The sequence below is a fragment of the Catharus ustulatus genome, chromosome 1 (assembly GCF_009819885.2).
Source record: "Catharus ustulatus isolate bCatUst1 chromosome 1, bCatUst1.pri.v2, whole genome shotgun sequence".
Classification (NCBI taxonomy): domain Eukaryota; kingdom Metazoa; phylum Chordata; class Aves; order Passeriformes; family Turdidae; genus Catharus; species Catharus ustulatus.
In genome coordinates this window covers 136,669,661-136,689,094 of record NC_046221.1, presented here as the reverse complement: position 1 = coordinate 136,689,094, position 19,434 = coordinate 136,669,661, and the positions used below count along the sequence as shown (strand labels likewise).

Genomic DNA, 19,434 nt, shown 5'->3' with positions numbered 1-19,434 from the left:
GCTCACCAACCACCCTCTGAGCCACATGCCCAGCTAGATCCATTTCAGTGCCACTGCACAGATAATATCAGGGGCTGGGGCTTGTTCCCAGCTGTGAGCTGGATTCTAGAGGTGTTTATTTCAAAGCAGAAGCATACACAGAGCTGGCTCGTGCTCCTTGCAGATGCCTATTATGCTGTCCTTCAGCTGAGAGACTGGCAAGGGGTGTGAAGAGCAAGCAGGATTTTACACTCCTGCGGGAGAGTACACAGGCAGAGAATGTGAAAACATCCACTTCCTCTAATTACACACTGTGGTTTCCAGTACAGCTTTTATAACTATGGATGGCATGACAATCACTGGTGGGTGAAGTTTTCTGAATTCTCTAACTTTGCCCTTACCTACTCCATTCATTTAAAGCTTTCCTAGGTAAAGCAGGAGACAGAAGTCATTCCACGGAGTACGAAACTCCATGCTCTTTCCTATGTAGATACATTTAAATGTCTGATACTTAATTGCATCATAAATAATCCCAGCCCTTCTTTGGCAATGGTTGTTGAGAAGGCAGCGTTTCCCTCGATGACAAGGGGTGGGGACTCAGTGTGACTGTGCAGAGGAGCCAAGAACCCTGAGTGGCCACCAAGGGAGGTTCCATTATCTCATGGGCTCTTCTGGCTTAATGTCTGCTGAGCATGGGCAATGAATATTATTATTTCAAAGAAGTGTGTCATCAAAGCATTTCTCTGCATTTACTCAGAATGTCAGAAATAAACCTCTGGAGAGCAATGCTAGCTTTAAACAGCTAAAGAGATTGAGGAAATTGTGGTTTGCTCACAGTATTTGGGGTGAGGAAGCAAAACTTCCTCACTGATAGCAGCCAACCTTTCCTTTCCTGTGACAACCTGTATAGCAGGGGTTTCACAGCTGCACATCTGCAGCTGCAGACCAGACAGCATCACTGTAGGATCCTGCTCTTCCTGTTGATAGACCAGATGGTCCTGATCCACAGGTCTCAGACCCAGCACTTTCCCATTGCCATGCTCACAAATCCCTGAGACTCATCACAGCATCTGCAGTCTTCAAAGGGTGTCACCTAAGAGAAATAATATGTGGTAAGATCAGTGTTAGCCACCAGTGAGCTGCACCTGCCTCTGCAAGCCAGGAAGCTTTTTTTTTTTTTTTTTTTTTTAATAACTGTAACCATGTCTACACAGATGAATTTGTCAGGCTTTGCCTCCATCCTCATGAAAAGGTGCATCTCCCTGTCCCTGAGGATTTTGGATGATGTGGGGAGAAGCCAAAGCCTCATCATCAAATTCTGCACTGAGCTTTGGGCTGCCCCATGTCACAATATTCACTGCATTGTAATCTCCACAGAAACCAATTTGTCATGTGTCTGACCATGCAGTAATATTTTCCAGTGTTTGTAGGGAGAATAACTTGCACTACAAGGTACAGGAGAGTAATTGATCTTTTCAACAGTGAAGCTCAGCTCTTAATATTCACACACATAAAAAAAAGAAAATGTTGCAAATAGGAAATGCAACCTTTTCCTTCCCTGTCTCAAACTGTCAAAAAACCAGAAACTGTATGCTTTCAGGAGAAATGAACACCTGAGGGGTCCCTCTCCCAGCATCATTGCTGCTCTGACCTCTCAGGATAGGGCAATAAATACCAAGCTTTCAGCACAGCTGTTATTAAAGATTTCAGTTTAATTCCTGCTATGCCCTTGACAATGTTTCTGGGGCTTGGCTCTTTGCAGGCCCAGATAAGCCTGAAAAGGAAGAGGAGAGAAGGGCTGGTGCAGCTGGGACAGCAATCTGGGGATATGCCCCAAAGCCAGCGCCCAGATCCATCCTCCAAGAGGCTGCAGAGGGGGGATGCTGCCCCAACAGCTCCATGGAGTGTGTAGAGGATTCAGATGGAACTGTAGCACGTGAAAGTGCAAAATTTATTCATCCCAGGATGGCTGCCAGTGGCAGGGCACAGATAGGAAGGGGAATCAGGCTCTGAGATGCACTGAGCTGTTTGCTTGGGAGGTAATTTGGTGCAACTCTTCTTGTTCTAGAGATCAGGCAAAGCCAAAAGCAAATATCTCCATTTAGCATTTGCAGAAGAACTGGAGATTTATTTCTTGTATGATTTGAAGGGGATTATTTTCCTGCAGCTGTGAACCAAGGTGAGAAGATTATTGCAACCAGGGTATTACAGTTCATTTTATCCACTCCTGTTTACTCCATATTGCATGAGTCTTTCTGCTACCCTGACACACAGAGCTGTAAAATGGAAATTTGATAACCCCATAATAAAAGACACTTATGTATAAAACCCAACCACTGAAATAAACCATCTAGATCTGTCTATTAATTGCTGCAGGTTTTCTAGGAATAACTGCTTTAGTGCTATGGCAAATGCATTTCCTCCTGTCTGCTGAGACTCAGCCTCTGGTTCTATGAACACCACAGGTTGTGAGGAGACTGACAGGTGTGGGCTCAGCTTTCATAGATAAACAAAAGAACAAATCTGAACATTCAAAAGGAAATTCTCTGTGTGAGTTAATGCAGTTCTGCCTCCTGGCCTCTGCAGGTCTATTCCACAGATAAGCTTTGAACATCAAATATTTCTTCATCAACCCCAAGGGTTGCCTCACCTCTCCCCAGTTCCCAGGCTTGGAGCTACTCCTGCTGTGACTGAAGTCACAGGGAAAACTAAAGGGGTGACAAGTCTAGAGTAACATCAGTAGGTTGGTAAAGCAGTCTGGAACAGAAAGGGATACAGCTGGTCAGGCCTCTGGACCATCACAGCTTACTGAAGCTCTACCAGGGTAAAATGTAACTCAGCTTGCAGAGAGCCAAATGCATCTCCCATGGAGTTGTCTGGGGATTGTCCCACAGGCTTCAGGATCCCCAGCCCAACCTGTGGATCCAGGTCCTCCCCATGGGCACTGGAGCCCAGACCTGCCCGCACCCTTGTGCCCAAGGAGGCTGGCACAGCTCAGCCACCCTGCCTGCAGGATATCATCCACAGCCCCACTCACTTTGGCAGCCAGAGGTGGGACAGCAAGGACTGTGACTTTCTCACAAGGGTATTCTGCCTGCTGTGTCATGGTAGAAACTGGGAAGGAAGATGGTGTTCTGGGATGGAGATGGTATGTAGGCAATAGAAAAGGCAAAGCTGGAGGAAGCCAGTGCTCAAAGAACAGGGTTTTTTTGAGGGGTCTTGGTTTCATTCCTTCTTTTAGACATACACGGAAGCTGGGACTTCACACTTTTAAACTGACTTTTAAGGCTATTTTTGGATTTCATTCTTCTCACCAAAGAACCTGTGCTGCAACCCTGAGGCACACCTTGGCACACAGCACTACTCAGCTTGGCAGCATTCTCTGGCTGAGGTCACATATCTCCTCATTTGCCCAGGGAAGTGGAGAAAGGCAGCAGCTGTCCCAGCAGAGCTTGGGTGCCAGACCTGCAGGAAGGGAAGGGCAGATCTGTACCTCAGTTGACAGTGATGGGGTGGTGGAGGAGGTTGTGTCAGTCACTGCCCGGAGGTTGTGTCAGTCACTGCCCGAAGGCAGCGGCTTGGGGCACAGAGAGTTGAACAGTGCTTTGAATTGGTGAAAAGGTACAGGAGAAATGGGCATGATACTGGGTAGAGAAAAAAATATTAGGGGAAAGTGGGTAGTGTTGAGGGAGACCAGTTTTGAGAGGTTTGGTAGTTACCTCCTTCCACTATCCATTTACTTGTGATTTTCTCAGGAGTGTGTTGCAATGTCACTATCCCCTTCACTCACTGCTCAAACACTCCTGCTGAAATCAGGAAAAGCAAAGCAAAACCCCTTGAGCTGGGTTTGGCTGGCATCACTGCAGCAGCTGATGGGAGGGTGGAAGCTGAGCACACTGCCAGCTCCACTTCTCACCTCTGGTAGGGTTTACCTCAGTCACACACCTGCCCCTACCATTCAAATGAATGTTGTAGTAAAAGGGCAAGTCCTCACTAGTAAATAAAACCTGCAAATTTTAACATATTTTTTAAGTTACTGTACCTTGTCTGTACATACAAATTTTAACTATTTGTAGAAATAATTTGTTTGGTATCTAACTTGGCAAAAAACAACTATCTCATTCCATTAGTTTTGGCAATCCAAAACCATACCTTTCATTGTTGCATGGGCTGCAAAACCCCTTTGTCACAGTTGTTCCAACAGAGCTTCTCCAGGCTGCAGAGCCAGCAGCAGCCTCTGGCTCGCATGGAAGAAGAAACATGTTGTAGGTTTGGATCAATGAGTGGGAAAAAACTCATCTCAAATCTTTGACTTTTTTTATTACTTAGAGAAACAGACAGGAGAGACTGAAATGCCATGTGGGCAAACAGAACATTTAGAAACCTAAAAGACACTCATTACATGAACAACACGTTATAGACGCATATTAATTAAAAAAAAAATAAGCTGGAAATACAATCACAAGGGATATTTCTTGAACAAATATCAAGCTTGATATTTCCTTAACAAATATCAAGGAATAGGGGAACAAAGCTCAGTCAACCCATTCCAAGTTCATTGGACAGCAAGAGTGAAGAAAAGCTTCTATGAATTCCTGGAGCTTTTGACTCCTGTAATTATTTCCTAAATCATGTAGAGTACCTATGTTAGCTATATTAACATTTTAGACAAATGATCTGGAAAAATAAAGCAAAACAGAGTAGTGTGTACACTGAGGAGAAAGAGAGAGCCAAGTGACTGAACTGTTTTGACAGGATGTTTTTAGATTAATTTATCATTTATCTGTTAAGAAGAGTTGCTTTTAGCAGTAGTTCTTGCAAAATGCAAGGTCATTAAAGCTTCCACGTGCCCTACTCTGCAGCAGATGATTAAAGGCATATCTAAAGCAAACTCAAAGGAAGAGTTTTGTATGGAGAGGTGTACCTGGTTAGCACAAGCATTGAGGACAGGGTACATAGTGAGAGCCCACATGCTGAAATGTCTCTAGTTCTGCTGGTACTGAACTGATAAAAACTGAACTAATTAAAACCACACATCTACTGATGGCACAACCACATCTTCATTCTGCTTTCCAGACATTTTCTGATTCACCCAAGTCTAGTCAGTTTAGGTATTCTGACTGTAGTTGGTCATAAATCTGACCACTCTGGAGAATGTAAGGTTGAGGTGTGGTTCTGTTCCCTGGAAAAACTTCATGATCATGAACACATCACCAGAAGTCAGAGGGAACAAGTGTGCCTGTGACCACTGACAGTGATGCACAGTTCTATTCACAGTTCTACTGGTCTAAAGACTAGTATTAGGGCACTTCAGGTCATCCTTGCTCATTAATGGACCACAGCAACTCTCTACACCCCTTTAGTCACATCTGTTAGCTTGAGTAAATATGACAAAGATTTTACTTCCTCTTTGCAGTCTTCTGCAAAGTAAGGACTGTAAGGACTTAAGTTTAGTTAAGCTGTGCAAAGATATCCACCAAATAAATACATGGATACCAGGTAAGGCTAACTTTGCCTTGTGAATATCCAACTGCAGAATATTTTTCAGATGGCTCCTTAGCTTAATTTACAGTTTTGGCTCTCAGTAGATCACTGACAAGAAACCTCACAACTAATGAGGTCATACTGTCATGGTTCCCAGTGGAAATACGATTTTTGGCTGTTTAAACAGATTCAGAACCTAATGGAGACTTTAATTACTACATTCCCCATAAATGCAACAACCTTAATTTTATTTATCCTGAACACTTCACTCCATTAGAAATTTTGTATGCACACCCTTTCTGAGGCATAGCATGCACCAACAAAGAATTGTGTCCATAAGCAGATATGCAAAGAAAGCATGAAATGGCAATGCCCATGCTAAACTGCACATTAATAAATGGATGTCCCACTGCAAATCAACTTTTCAGTTATGTCTCTGGTAACAGCCTTACTGGCACATTCTATTCTATTCTCAATACAACTGCACTGGACTAGCAAGTGACACAGGCTTTGCAGCACCAAAAGCAAATACAGGGGAGCAATAGTGACTGAGATTTCTGCTCATGTTACTCTGAGTTTAGTAGGATATAACATGGTACCAACATGAGAACATGCTCCTTTTTATGAAGCCAAAAACCTTCTGGCATGCAAGGCTGCTTCAACTCAGATAAGCATGTCTGCACTGGAAATCTGCTAAATTCAACTGATCATGTCCTCATTTTCTTGGTATTTTTGCTCATGTGAGTCCCTTGTTGAATCATCTAAAGACAAGTAACACTATTCATGTTTAACTATTTACTGACAAAACATTAACTGTAGGGAGATTTTTCAGTGATAAAAGAGGTAGGTAGACACCTCAGTTTAAGGTGATTTGAAGGCCACTAACAATCTCCCTTGGCACTTGAGTAATTATTAACTCTTCTAAATTCCAAAAATATGATGATGGTAAAACGATTATGGTCTCTGCTATATCTAAAGATAATAAAATCAGAAAATTAGGAGACCATGATCACCTGTGAAAACAATTCTAAAAAAGTTTTAAAAATTGCTTCCATTTCACATGTGTGGAAAAAGTGAACAGAATAATTACTGTTGTTTCCCTGAACACGTTGCATCACACGACAGAAGATCAAGAACAAATCCCAAATGCTAACTGAGCAGCATCTCCTCTGCTCTATCATAGCCTCTTTCTCTACATCACTGTAACATCACTGTACCTCAAATACCTGTTTGGGATGTCCTGTGTAGGCCACACCCAAGAAAAACAAGGATAAACTCCAACAGAAGAGAAAGAATTATACAATACTGTATGACACAAGACAGAAACATTAAAATTTCAAGTGGGAGTCACAGCAAATAAGTGTTCTTTAAAAATTCCTCCTAAAACACTAACTTAATTTAGAATAAATCCTGTGCTGTGCAAATTTTGACACATATTTGCTGAACATTAAACCTCAAAATAACCTTAAAAAAAAAGAAAAAAGATTTAAAGTATTTTCAGATAATTTCAGAGTTGGCAACCTCTCCTGTCAATCAGATGCTCAAAGTCTGTGGTCAATATGTTATCAAAAGCCATAAAATAATTTTTATCTTATTCTAATAATAACACTAAGTTTACTTCTGTCTTATTTGCAAGTACTTTTCTTTTTAAAGGCCTATGGCTTAGTGTTCACAAATTAAAAAAAAGCCAAACTATAAATACAGAAAAATAAAGCTTAATAGCACACAATATAAAAAATGGCAAGCTTCAAACCCATTACACAGTTATTGTTGAAAAGTGCACTGCAATTAATCTGCAGGTCAGAGATGCTTTGATCATGTTCATATTTTCCATGATTAAATCCTTGACAGTTTTTCATCTTCTCAATTAAATGAGAAATCTTTGATCCACCAAGGTTTTGGATGCCAAATTCTTCTGCCCAAGTGTATTACGAATAAACCTAAATATCTAAGAACATTTTGGAAAACAAGCATGTATTAATGAAGAAATACTTACACTAGTATGTTTCAGTATCTAACATAAAATAGCAACTTTAGATAATCTTTAGATCATAAATAAGATTAATTAGGTGCTTAATTTCCTTTAGCATTTTTAAAACGATTTCCACTACCTTTCCACTCTAAATTATGATAAAATATGTGAGATTAATTTTAACAGATACTCATGTTTTCTACTGAAAATTATTTGTAACCTTTTCATCCAAAATTACCATGTGAACAAAATTAATTTCTCACAAGTCTATTTTACAAAATAAATAAAAAACCTCAATATAATTCTTCTCTCACTGCACACTGCTAACTCACTGGATATATTATCTAGTTAAGTATTTAAACTGCCATACTGACTCCCATTTAAAAATTATTACTTTGTTCTTAAATTGAAATTTACCTCTTGTTGCAAATATGTTAGAATAGCTGCTAAAACAAAACTTTGGGAAGCTAAATCCACAACTGAGAAAAACAGGATATCAAAGATGAGCAGTGTTGTTTCATTGCCATAATAGAGAACATCACTGAAAGAGTGTCCTTCATCTATGGAAAGAGAACATTTTTTTAAAAAATTGGGTGAGTTGCAAGTTTGTAGAGTTCATCAGTCCATGCTGAGGAAGCTGGTAAGGAAAAGGAAAATCAGAGACAGAGCAATTTATGACATTCTATGGCAACACAGAGATAGTCCTGTCATTCTATTGAAAAATAATATAAACTTTTTGTTTATAAAATGGCATCATACTGATGAACACAACAGGTAAAACCCATGTGTCACATACAACTCTATTTACTCTTGAAATCTCAGTCAGATTATTTTTAAAAGTTGTTTTAAACAAAGAAGTAGATGTAACTTCCACGTCACTGAAATTTTTAGTAACTATTAGCTCTGGCCCCAACTCAACAAAAGCATAAAAGCATATGTGAAACACTAATCTTAGAAAAATTCAGATTTTAATTAAACTTAAATAATTGATTGATCGTCAGTCATCTCATGTTTGCTCAGCTGTGCTTACAATGGGAAAAGACGAAACTGGTAAGCAGGCCTGAAGAAGCATTGACAATCGCAACCAGAAACCCATTCTTTGAAAAATTGGAATATCCCCAGAAATCATTTGTATTGTCATTAATAGAAAAGGGTCAAAAGTTCAGGGCGAAGAAGACTCACCTCACTTCCTCCTTTTAGGACCCCTCCCCACAAAAACGACCCCAGACTTAATTCAAGAAGCCAACCATGCATGCTTAACAGCTATTCAAGCTAATTACCATAGGAAGCAGGGGATGGGAGGGGCTGGTATTATGAATATGTATTTATTTAAACCTTTTGCCAATAAATAGACTCTGTGACCACCTGTAATTTTGCAGTGTGTATTAGGGGGCTACCCCACGCTGCTGCCCAGCGCTGAATAAACATACCCTTTCTAACTTTAAATTGTTAGAGAGTCTTTTGTCCATCACAGTTGAGTACTCATATTGTGGTAAATCATATGCTTAGTGCCTCATTTAGGAGGAGGTTCAGAGCTTAGCATTATTTTTGTTTAATGGTTCCCCAGAAAACGGGTTTTTTAAGGTGAAAGTACCTTTTTCATAGCCAAAGTACTCTGGACCATTTATCATCCTCTTTATTTTATCAAAAAGCACCACTTCTAGAAAAAAATATATTCTTTACCCTCTTTCTACTTTTTCAAAAAATGTCCAATACAAGTTTGATTGGAAACAGTGAGTTTTCATAATAAACTGTGTATTTCAGTGCCATGAAATCCTGATTATGAATTTCATGTACACACCTGTCACTTTCATCTGCCTTAAATAAAAACATCACAGTCAATGACAATTTATAAACAGGATTTCTGTAATCTAAAGAACTTCGCTTAAATACCTCCCTCACAAGCAGTCATTCAATGATCCCTCCTGCTGTAAAGTCCATTTTAGATTGTAAAACCTGGGAAAGAAATCTGCAGAGAAAACAGGATACTTAAAATAGTACAAATACCACACATCTTTTTACCATTATAAAAAATACTTTTCTCTATTGGTTCCATGAACTCCATGCCAAGAAGTCGTTCAAGCAGTAACTTATCTTTAACAATGTAATCCATTTCTTTATGAACCTGTAAGAAAAAGAAAAACAACACCTGTTTTATGATTTCAGACCTGCTACAAAGTGAAGTACAGCTACTTAGACCTTTGTGAATGAAACAAAACCCACTGGTCTATTCCAAGAGAAAAATAAGTACATAATAAAAAAGGATTTGTCATTTTCAAGTGCAGTCTGCACTGTTGGAGAGCACTTCAATTGTTTGGGTTTTTTTTGGTTTTTTTTTTGAATGAAGCACTATTCTGTATGCCATAGAATCTTTAACAACAAACCTTAAAGCACATCTGCTTAAAGAGCAATTACAGTCCTTCAGATTTGCAATTCTGACTCTGTACTCAGAATAATTATATTTCCCTTGATGTAGTAATGTCAATATACATACATGATCAATAAAAGAACTGAGAAATTTGTTCATGGCATTGTAGGCCCTTGTGCTTTGTTCAAAAGTATTTGCAGACGAGTCCAAAAGCCTGGTAGGACCACGTTTCTGAAATACAACAAGACCAAGACTTTAACAGAAAAAATTAATATTTCAAATAACATTTAAAGAATACCAATATCTCACTTACTCTTGTTAAGGTTTCATGAATCCAGTCATAGTGCAGTCGCATTTTTCTTGAAATGGAAATCTGAAATGTCTGGCCATCTGTGTTTGGTAACAAACCTCTCTGACTACACAGATTTTCCTATACAATCAAAGCAATTGTAAATTAACATTATTAATGTCATTCATAGACCCAAAAATAGTCAAAAGCTTTTCATTTCCTCTCTTTCATGTGTATATAATACTTAATATCTCTAAATATTTGAATCCACTGCACTCTTGTTCTACTGCAGCAAGATTTCCTTATGACATGAAATCCTGACCCCTGCTGTTGCAAAATCATATTTCTCTTCTCACCTGTGTTTGTTCATTACTTTCTAATAATACCTATTCTGATATTTATTCTAAAGACCTTTCATTTAGATCTATAATTTCTTCTATACTTGTCTTGCTTTTTTTTTTCTTTCTTTGTTTTGGATTCCTGACTTTTTCCTTGTTTTTTTCAGGTCACATTTATTAAACCTCAAAAACTCCAAGAAAATAAAAAAATTGGCATCTTCATGGGGAAACCCCCCTGTTTTCCCCAGAATTATATTAAAATAAACAATTAGGAAAAAAATTGTAAGAATTGGTAAGTCAAAAACATTATTAATAAGACTTCTCTATATTTCAGTGTTTGAGATTTAATTTTCACATGGTTATGGTTTTTTTTCTGTCCACTTAACATTGAAATAGCAATATCCTTATTTAAGGTACTTTCTTAAAAGGTACTACTAAAAAGTTACAAGATGTCATGAAATTTAATGCAGTCTCTGATCTTGTATTAGACATTTCATATTTGCCTGATCTTGCAGCAAAGATACAACATATGACAAACAAGAAAAAATACTTACGCAAATTAATTTCTATCAAGAATGGGTGGTATTACCATAACAGAAGAGATGGAACAAAATAATTGATTAACAGATTACAAGTTTCTGTATTAGTGTTTCAGATCTGTCTCTTTACGAAAGCTTTTTGGTATGCACCTTTTTGAACGTGTCTGTGACCTTATGAAAAGCTCTAATATTGAAAAGAAGGTTCTTAAATACATGAAAAAACTTTTTAGAGGAATTTTATATCCTTGAAAAGTGAAGAAGTGACAAGACAAAATAATGAAGAAAAAGAAAGATGAAGAGCTAGTTAAAAGAACTACTGAGTCATATATTTATGTTTATATTTATACATACCAACAGCTGCTATTTTAAGTAACATAGTTCAATGTAGTGCACAATTGCAGATCCATAATGCAAAGGTGTGTGGTCTTTATATAAAATAAATAATTGAGCAGGAATACTTTTACTTACTGCTTCTCTCTTCAGGTTCATATTCATTTCTTCCATATTGGTATCTGCATGCCCATGCACCGAGCGACCATGGATGTAATAACCAAAGCAGTTGTGTGACAAGAGAAATACTGAAATCTAAGAGATGGGGGAAGAGAGAACATTTTAGTCAACAATTATAATTTTATTTTTGATCTTCTGAATTCATAGTGAAGTTCAGTCAAACCAGCCAGCCCTGCTACAAATACAAAGTGGGCAGGTACTTAAAATAATATGGGAGAAAAATATTTAGCAACTCTTTCACTAACTAGCTTTATCTATATGCAACTAGAAACACATACCAGCTTCACGTTTAGTTTATCAACAGCAAGGATCTGCTGCTGTTTGATTTCCCTTGAGCCAAGAAGTTAAAGCTATTAGATTTTATTTTGATTCAAAGGTTATTTCTGTGCTACATAATACATATGCATGATTCCTAAAAGACTGTATTTAACAGAACTTCATTCAGTATGATACAATGCTTATATATCACATAAACTCCAAAACTAATTCTTTTCTACAACCCAGGTACTACATGGGTGTTTCAGAGAAGAGGAATAACCACGGCTGGAAAGATTGATTAAAGAGGTAAATCAGTATTTTTAAGAAGTTCTGGACAAATGAGGTAATCCAGTCTATTCTGACTACATTCTTCTTTGGTTAAAAGGAATTCCTGCAGTGCAAAGCTTCAAAATCCATATATAAAGAAGAGGAAGTTCAGATGTGAGTAAGAGAAAATGCATGCAAAAGGTTGTAACTGTTAAGAGGGACAAAATGAAGTTCAACAGTTGAGACAAGCACAAGACAGGAGCAGAAACTGGACACATACGTATTCAATAAATCCAAGACAACTTGCAAGTCAGAAGGACTAAAACACAAACCATTATACAAAATGGCAGTAAATGGTCCCACTCCTACTTTCTGTTATAACTTGTTATTTTTGAAGTCTGTATCAGCACATGTAACCAATTTAAACTAAAAAAAAAAAAACAACCAAAAGCCCTAAAAATCAGATGTCTAAAAGAGCATATTGATACCTATGCTTCTGAAATAATTTTCCAATTAAAGTTTAACTGAAATTTTGCAGAGTTCACCAATAAAATGAGCTGAAGGAAACATCAGGTTTGGCTGCTAGCTAGTAATCTAAATTAAATGAATAAATATTATTTAATATTTTTATGACTATCTTATGTATTATTCTATTTTAAATGCCACACTACAAATGAGACAAAAGAAATACTTACATTGCTCACGCAACACAAATCAACAAATTGGCTTATCTTATCTTCAACAAATCTTTCATAAATCACAGCAAAAAATACAACCTGAAATAAATCAACCAAATTTTCTTTTATTAGTTCATCAGATTCGATGTTATTAAGCAATTAATTTAATTTCACCACTTAACACACCCACAAATAACAGACTTCGGTAGTGGACACCATTGCACTGGACTTAATGAAACAGGATTGACATACCACTTCCTTTAAGAAGTAAAGTTGTAGTAAGAACCTGCTTTTTATTTTGAGCTTGTCAGATGCTTCAAAGTTACTTAAAATAAAACAAAGTATTTGCATCAATTCAGTCTTTGAGAGGATTAAAATTCTGATTCCAAAGTCAGATATCTCATATCTCAGAAGATTCACTTTAAGTCCTAAAGGTGTACTACACTAAAACAACTAAACTTAACAGTTAAAAACATATCCCATGCTATGATAAGCAGTTTGGACAGTCTAGTGAATTATTCTTGCTTCCAAGAACTAGCCTGAAAGTGATAATTCAGGATGTCACGTTTTACATACTTGTAGGATGGCAATGGCTACCCAGAGTGCAGCAGACACACCAAATCTTAAAATGCGGCTCCAAGGAGCTACATAGCTCTCACTGCTTCTTGTAAGACTGGAAGAAGCATCCATTAAAGCCAGGTTTGAAAATCCCACCACCTGAAAAGAACATCAATACAACAACAGGTGAGAATGAATAGTATTAATTAGGATCCTGTTGTTTCCATCATAACAGGAAATAAGAAAAAATAATGAAAAATGGACCTGGGAATAGTAGCCTGCTCACTATGATGGAGTTCAATTGTGTGATCCAGTGTTGTTACTGAGAAAAACAATTAAAACATAACCTGTACATATATGGGTTGATATATAAATTAAAAAACATGCAGCTCAATCTCATAAAAAGTCATTATTGGCTTTTACTGAAAATCACCAAAAGATTCTACTGCTGTACTGCATAGGAATGTAACTTCTGCCAAATTTCAGCTCTTTAGTCCTATATATTCCAGTGTTAAAGCAAATTTTAATGTGTTTTGCAACTCTTAAAACACTGATTTCTTTTGTTTGTACTGAATAGAAATATATTTTCCTCCACTATCTATCTTAAACAAAAAATCTAGAAAAAGTTCCAAAATAAAAAAGATGAGAGGAGCACTATGTGTGAAAAATAAGTGAAAATCTTTCAGAACAGAAGTTGCACCAAAATGTACTTGTACTTGTCCTCATCTCCTTGTGCATGTTACTTGGGCCAAGAGACACCCACCTCACTACATCCTCCTTTCAGGCAGCTGCAGTGTGCAGTAAGATTAGGTGCTCTCTTTTCTCCCTCTCTTGTAATATTGCACCTAAGTTGGCCCTGGCCTGTATTTATCAACAGCAAAATGCTCACGTAGTGAATGAAGAAAGTTTCAGGACTTTCATTATTTAATTAAAAGGAAACATTTTAAAAGGACTATAAAATTGAATAAAAGTATTAAAATATGTATAAGAACCTCACAAAAACAACAATATGCTGTACATTTTAGGAATACTTCCCAAGATAAAAAAAAAGAATTTACTAAAACACAAAAGAAACAAGCCCAAACATTTTTTAAAAGCTAAAGCACAGTTTCTCACATATCCTCAAGCTGTAACTGAAGGCATACTGCCATCAGGAACAGAACTGGCACATTTTATTTCCTGCATTGTCAAAGGGCACTGCAGCAAATCATCAGGAAGGAAGCTCAGTTCAGACAAATATGAAATGAGAAATAAAGCTGTATATTGTGGCAGGAGAGTGCTAGTAGGCAAATAAAGAATCAAGTGTGTACACAGACCTATCAGTCTCTTAAGCCCTTTAAGGTAACTCATTACCTTAAAAAAAACCCAAACAAAACTAACAAAGATCTCTAAGGTAATGAAAGGTTGGATTTTTTTTAAGTCTTCCTTAATAAAATATTGCAATGACCTATACACACAAATAAATTTAAAAATGCAATAAAATAATTATTTTACTAAGTCACAGGATTTCAAGTGAATGTAAAGGTGATTCACTATTAGCATACAGAATGCAAGAATTAAACTCAGACCCTTATGTTACACTTTGGTTATGAATCATAAATGATGATGATGATGATGATGATGATGATAATAATAGTAATATTACCTCCAGAAAAAAAAGAACTGCAAGCACTTGAAAGAGAGGATTTATTTTCCTAATTGTCTGAATTTCATTCCATTCATTTGCTATAAAGTATGTCCTCCATATGCTCACAGGCGCAGCAGCACTTTTAGTAACACCTTCACCTAAAAAGAGTACATTGAGTAAAGCTCTAAAATTTAATATCTGAGAGTAATATCTGAATTTCACCAAAGCTGCTTATACAAACAAGCATCGTTTGAATTACCTTCAACTGCTTTAAGAACTTTGCCCTTAGGTCTTTCCCAGTCAATAAAGAAAATATCAATAGCAAGTTGTGAAACCAGCAAGTGTAAAAATTGCAGAGCCTAAGAGAGAAAAGTAAGGACAGAAACAGCATATACAAAAAGATGGAGGAATAGTCACTGTGTGGATTATTCATTAAACATAACAATCAATAGCTTGATTATACATGAAACTGCAACTTTATGACCAACTTTTGATATTTTTTTGTTTAAAAGCTTCTAATAATGGTAAGTCATGTGATGATGTCCAAAATTATGAAGAAAATGCAGCAAAGTAACAAATTAAAAAACTGACTATTTTCCCATAACATACTAACCTGCACTCAGAATTCTACATATTTGAACATAATTATTTGGATCTGTCTTCTCTCTAACCAGGAACTCACGGCACTTACATTATGCTTTAAATGGAAGTACTTGCTTTCTTGGTATGATGCTATTTTATCTGGCTGTCTTTATACCTTTAGCCTCGAAATAATTATTTTTCAGTCTTTCTCTTGTGACCTTCTTGAGACATTTATTTTCCTATAAAGACTCCACAAAATAAATTTCTATGGCAAAATGACTTAATTCTTAGAACATAATTATTAGGACATAACATCTACACACTAATAACTAATAACTGTACAAGATATTTAAAAACAAGCCCACTGAAAATATATGAAAATATATGAAGCATGCTGTCATGTATTTTATGGTGAGGAAAAAATTATTTACCTTTAAACTAAACGCACATGCTACGTATGTAACAAAATCTTCTTCTTGAGATGGGAGAGGTAAAAGGACAGATACAAACTGCTGAGCCTATAATTGAGAAGTTACATTGAAACAGTACACCTGGCATACATGACAACATAATAAATCCTTAAGTGCGAATAAGCTTTTCCAGAAAAAGATCAATGAATGTGTAAAAAATTTAAATGACTAATAAGCAGACTGCAAGTACAACAAATCCTAAGAAAAAGAAACAGGTGAACACAAAATTTAAGCACACAAAACAGAAGATTATATATAACTTGCCTCAATAGTCTGACAAGAAAAAAAAAAAGAAGAAAAAACCAGTTAATATCCATGTAAAAATATATTCAATATTACTAGGTTTTCATACATCCAAATCTGGAAAAACACTTACTTTGAAGAATACAAGCCAATAAATCCCTGTGCCCAGCGTGATGATAAAGAAAACGTTGGCAAGGTCTCCAGCATAGAACAGTAAGAACTTGAAAACTGTCTGCAATTATAAAAACATGCTGTAGATATCTGTAAAGCTAATTAAGTAATGCATATGTCCATAATGCATTCATATAAAATGTTATGTAACTCACATAGGAAACTCTAGTAGCGAAAAGTAGCCCTGAACAGAAGCTTTCCATCGTGGTTATATAATTTATGGTATATTCACTAGCTGAAACTCCTAAATGCTGGTTTTTATTCAAAGAATTAATGTGAAAACCGAGTCCACTCAACTGATCAGAATAGCCCTGCAAATATCTTTAGTTTTAGAGCGGTATTTCCTGAATAACAGTATCAGAATCAAAAAGAATGCAAAAACCCAACTACCTCAAGTGAGCCTAACTCTGGGGCACAGTTCTATGCAGCTAGACTAGAAATTATTTCAGTTACCTTAAGAAAACAAATTGTTATAATCACAGGGAATGACAGCAAGTGTCCTTAAAGAGAGGAAGAGATGTCCCATTTCAGTTTGCCAGCTGTTCATACCTGCAAGTCAATTATAGAGTTTCCTGTCCGCCTCTTCCAGCCTGCTGTCTTGAGAAGGGACCATAACACTGCCAGTCCACCCAACACACCCAGCGCGATCTGAACACAACCAAAAATTATTTGCAGATATTTTTAAAACACAAAACACAGAAGTAAATCATTGTATCAACAAATTAAAGGGAATTACAACTTACATCGGTCTGAATCTGAGCCTCTGACTGATTCATCTCATAGCTGACTGCAAAAGAAACCTGAATATTTAAATACAAAAAGTAAATATGCATAGAAATTCTGAAGTGCTACAACCATTACAGATAGTAGTAGTTTTCAGTTTTAGCTGGTGGGAATTTCTATCTAGGGCTACTATACAAGTAACACACACAATTTTTTTTTGGTGCATATGACCTGGTGTGCTCAGGTGCCAGGCTCAGTACCAGCATGGACTATGCTACTCTTACTGCAGATTTTACCAGCAGTAATGCTGGGCATGGGTGCCTGCCATCTGCAAGTTACTAGTTACACCTGTTTGTAATTCTTTCAAACGTGCATGATTTTTTTCCTCCTGAAAGGAGACACTGAATGTTGATACACTCCCTTTTGTCAGTGATTAAAGGTAACCTTGACGTAATCACATGCTCACATGCAAAATTATATGGTAAACTTGCACAGCCCAGATACTGGGTTTTTTTCAGTTTGTATGTAATACAAATTGTCATGCAGCTTCAAAATTGCTCCTTCTAGCTTAAATTTAACCTAAGACCTCTTTTGACTTTGGTCTGAAAGATTTGTACATGAAAGAGAAAATCTTTGGCTTGGTTTTATAATATCCTGGCCTGAGTCTTTGTCACTGCACAGCTAAATTTAACACAAGCATGATAATAAACGGTATTGTTAATTAAGTTTAAAAGAAGTATCCTCCTCCCCCCGCCAACCAATCCCTTCCTCCCTACATCTTGTCTTCCCCAAACATTTGTTCTTGTCAGACCTCCTTCTATCACTGCACTTAGACTTAAGTCTAAATATCCTCAGTACTACAAGCTCAGTGTTTACAGAAACTGGAAACAAAATTCAGTGTATCTTTTTAGTTGCATAAAATTTGTTAAATGCAACAAGACATCCAAAACTGACAATACCCAAATAGATCTCACATAGCTGTAAGGATGAAATAATATGACAGAAAATTGAGGAACTGAAAACAATTGTTCCTACCATGACTATCTGAATGAATTACTTTCTAGATACAGTGCTGTCTCAGCAATTAAGTAGAGACATCACTTAAGCAGGGAAAAAAAGGTCTTGATTTTTCTATCTTTCTAATTCTCTTCCTTTCATGCAACTAATATGGAACTCGAGGAATGCTTCTAGCACCACAAATTTATTCTAGCCAGATGTCTATTTGTACTGGAAGTCTGAACAGTTGAAGGTTGACAAGCAGAAAATTCTACTTTTTTTTTTTTTTCTACCGTCCTAAGATCAACATTTTTACTTTTTAATGCAGTGTGATCTAACACACAAACAAGAGAGAAGAATGGGGATCTGAGCCACTGGCCATGAAGGCAGGCAAAAGGGGAAGCAGGAAATGCCCCTTCTGCATCTGCTACAGCAGGATTTGTTGGTTTTCAGTACAGAAGGATGAAACACTAAAGGATGTTTTAAATATATTACCAATATTTTAACATAAACAACAGGTGATCTGAAATGTTTGTGTCATAACAACCACCTCTTAATGCATTGTTCTAAATAAAAATACTAATTCTGTGCATAAATTGGTTGCAGTGCTGCATGAAGTCTTTTACCTGTTATTTTATGTGTGTATAATTTTATTTGAACTGCAGCCTAATTTAGCATTATAAAACCAACTTTAAATTTGAAGTGTTTTAAGTTAAAAAATACTGAAGGTAAATTGAAAAGAGAATACTTTTAACTGATTTGTTTTAAAAGGTTTTTGTGAAAACTTGTAACTTCAAAACTGATCAGAACTAGAAACTGCTTATCAGATTTTTATAACCCACTACCAAAAACTGGAATTCCAATAGAACTAAAAGTATAATTAAGGTAGCACAAAGATCTCACCATCACACTCTGGGTTTCAGGGTTTTGGATAAGCACATCTGTGTAATCAACAGTAATTAGAGGAGGGTAGATAGTTCCTCTCTGTGTATGGGATACCAGACGAATACTGCAGAAATACAGAGCATGATTTTTAATACAAAAGAAATCAGATGAGTGCTTGAAAAGTAATCACTGAAACTTGCACTTACATGAAAATACTAAATGAACAGAACAACCTGATCAATAAAATGTGAATTTCCTAACCCAATGACATGACACGTCACATTTTAAAAGCAACTCAAGTGTACAAAGGCATGTACAGCAATATATTAAAAAAAATAATCATGAGAAGGATTGTTTAATTGTAAGAAAATACCTGAATCAATCTTTACCTGTCTGCACATTACAGGAGGATATCACATAAAGGAAACAAAAAAAGTTTCTTCCAAAATACATTCCAGCTGAGATGTGCAAACAGTAATGACCCTAACAGGCAGTCTC

The 19,434-nt window shown here is 36.7% G+C and overlaps 1 protein-coding gene across 4 annotated transcripts in view; it reads right to left on the bottom strand.

Moving 5' to 3' along the window:
• Positions 1 to 4,279: 4,279 nt before the first annotated feature.
• TMEM67 (transmembrane protein 67) overlaps positions 4,280 to 19,434 on the bottom strand; it is a 32,348-nt gene continuing 17,193 nt past the window's right edge. For all 4 annotated transcript variants that reach the window (XM_033067833.1, XM_033067815.1, XM_033067805.1 and 1 more), the window contains exons 14-28: positions 18,955 to 19,060; positions 17,076 to 17,132; positions 16,882 to 16,980; positions 16,295 to 16,393; positions 15,880 to 15,966; positions 15,126 to 15,225; positions 14,885 to 15,024; positions 13,258 to 13,398; positions 12,700 to 12,780; positions 11,438 to 11,554; positions 10,117 to 10,233; positions 9,930 to 10,034; positions 9,458 to 9,560; positions 7,853 to 7,995; positions 4,280 to 7,411 (exon numbers count right to left, since the gene is read on the bottom strand). In XM_033067833.1, the coding sequence (XP_032923724.1) occupies positions 7,331 to 7,411; positions 7,853 to 7,995; positions 9,458 to 9,560; positions 9,930 to 10,034; positions 10,117 to 10,233; positions 11,438 to 11,554; positions 12,700 to 12,780; positions 13,258 to 13,398; positions 14,885 to 15,024; positions 15,126 to 15,225; positions 15,880 to 15,966; positions 16,295 to 16,393; positions 16,882 to 16,980; positions 17,076 to 17,132; positions 18,955 to 19,060 (1,576 nt within the window). In that variant the 3' untranslated portion in view covers positions 4,280 to 7,330. The remainder of the gene's footprint in view (positions 7,412 to 7,852; positions 7,996 to 9,457; positions 9,561 to 9,929; positions 10,035 to 10,116; positions 10,234 to 11,437; positions 11,555 to 12,699; positions 12,781 to 13,257; positions 13,399 to 14,884; positions 15,025 to 15,125; positions 15,226 to 15,879; positions 15,967 to 16,294; positions 16,394 to 16,881; positions 16,981 to 17,075; positions 17,133 to 18,954; positions 19,061 to 19,434) is intronic.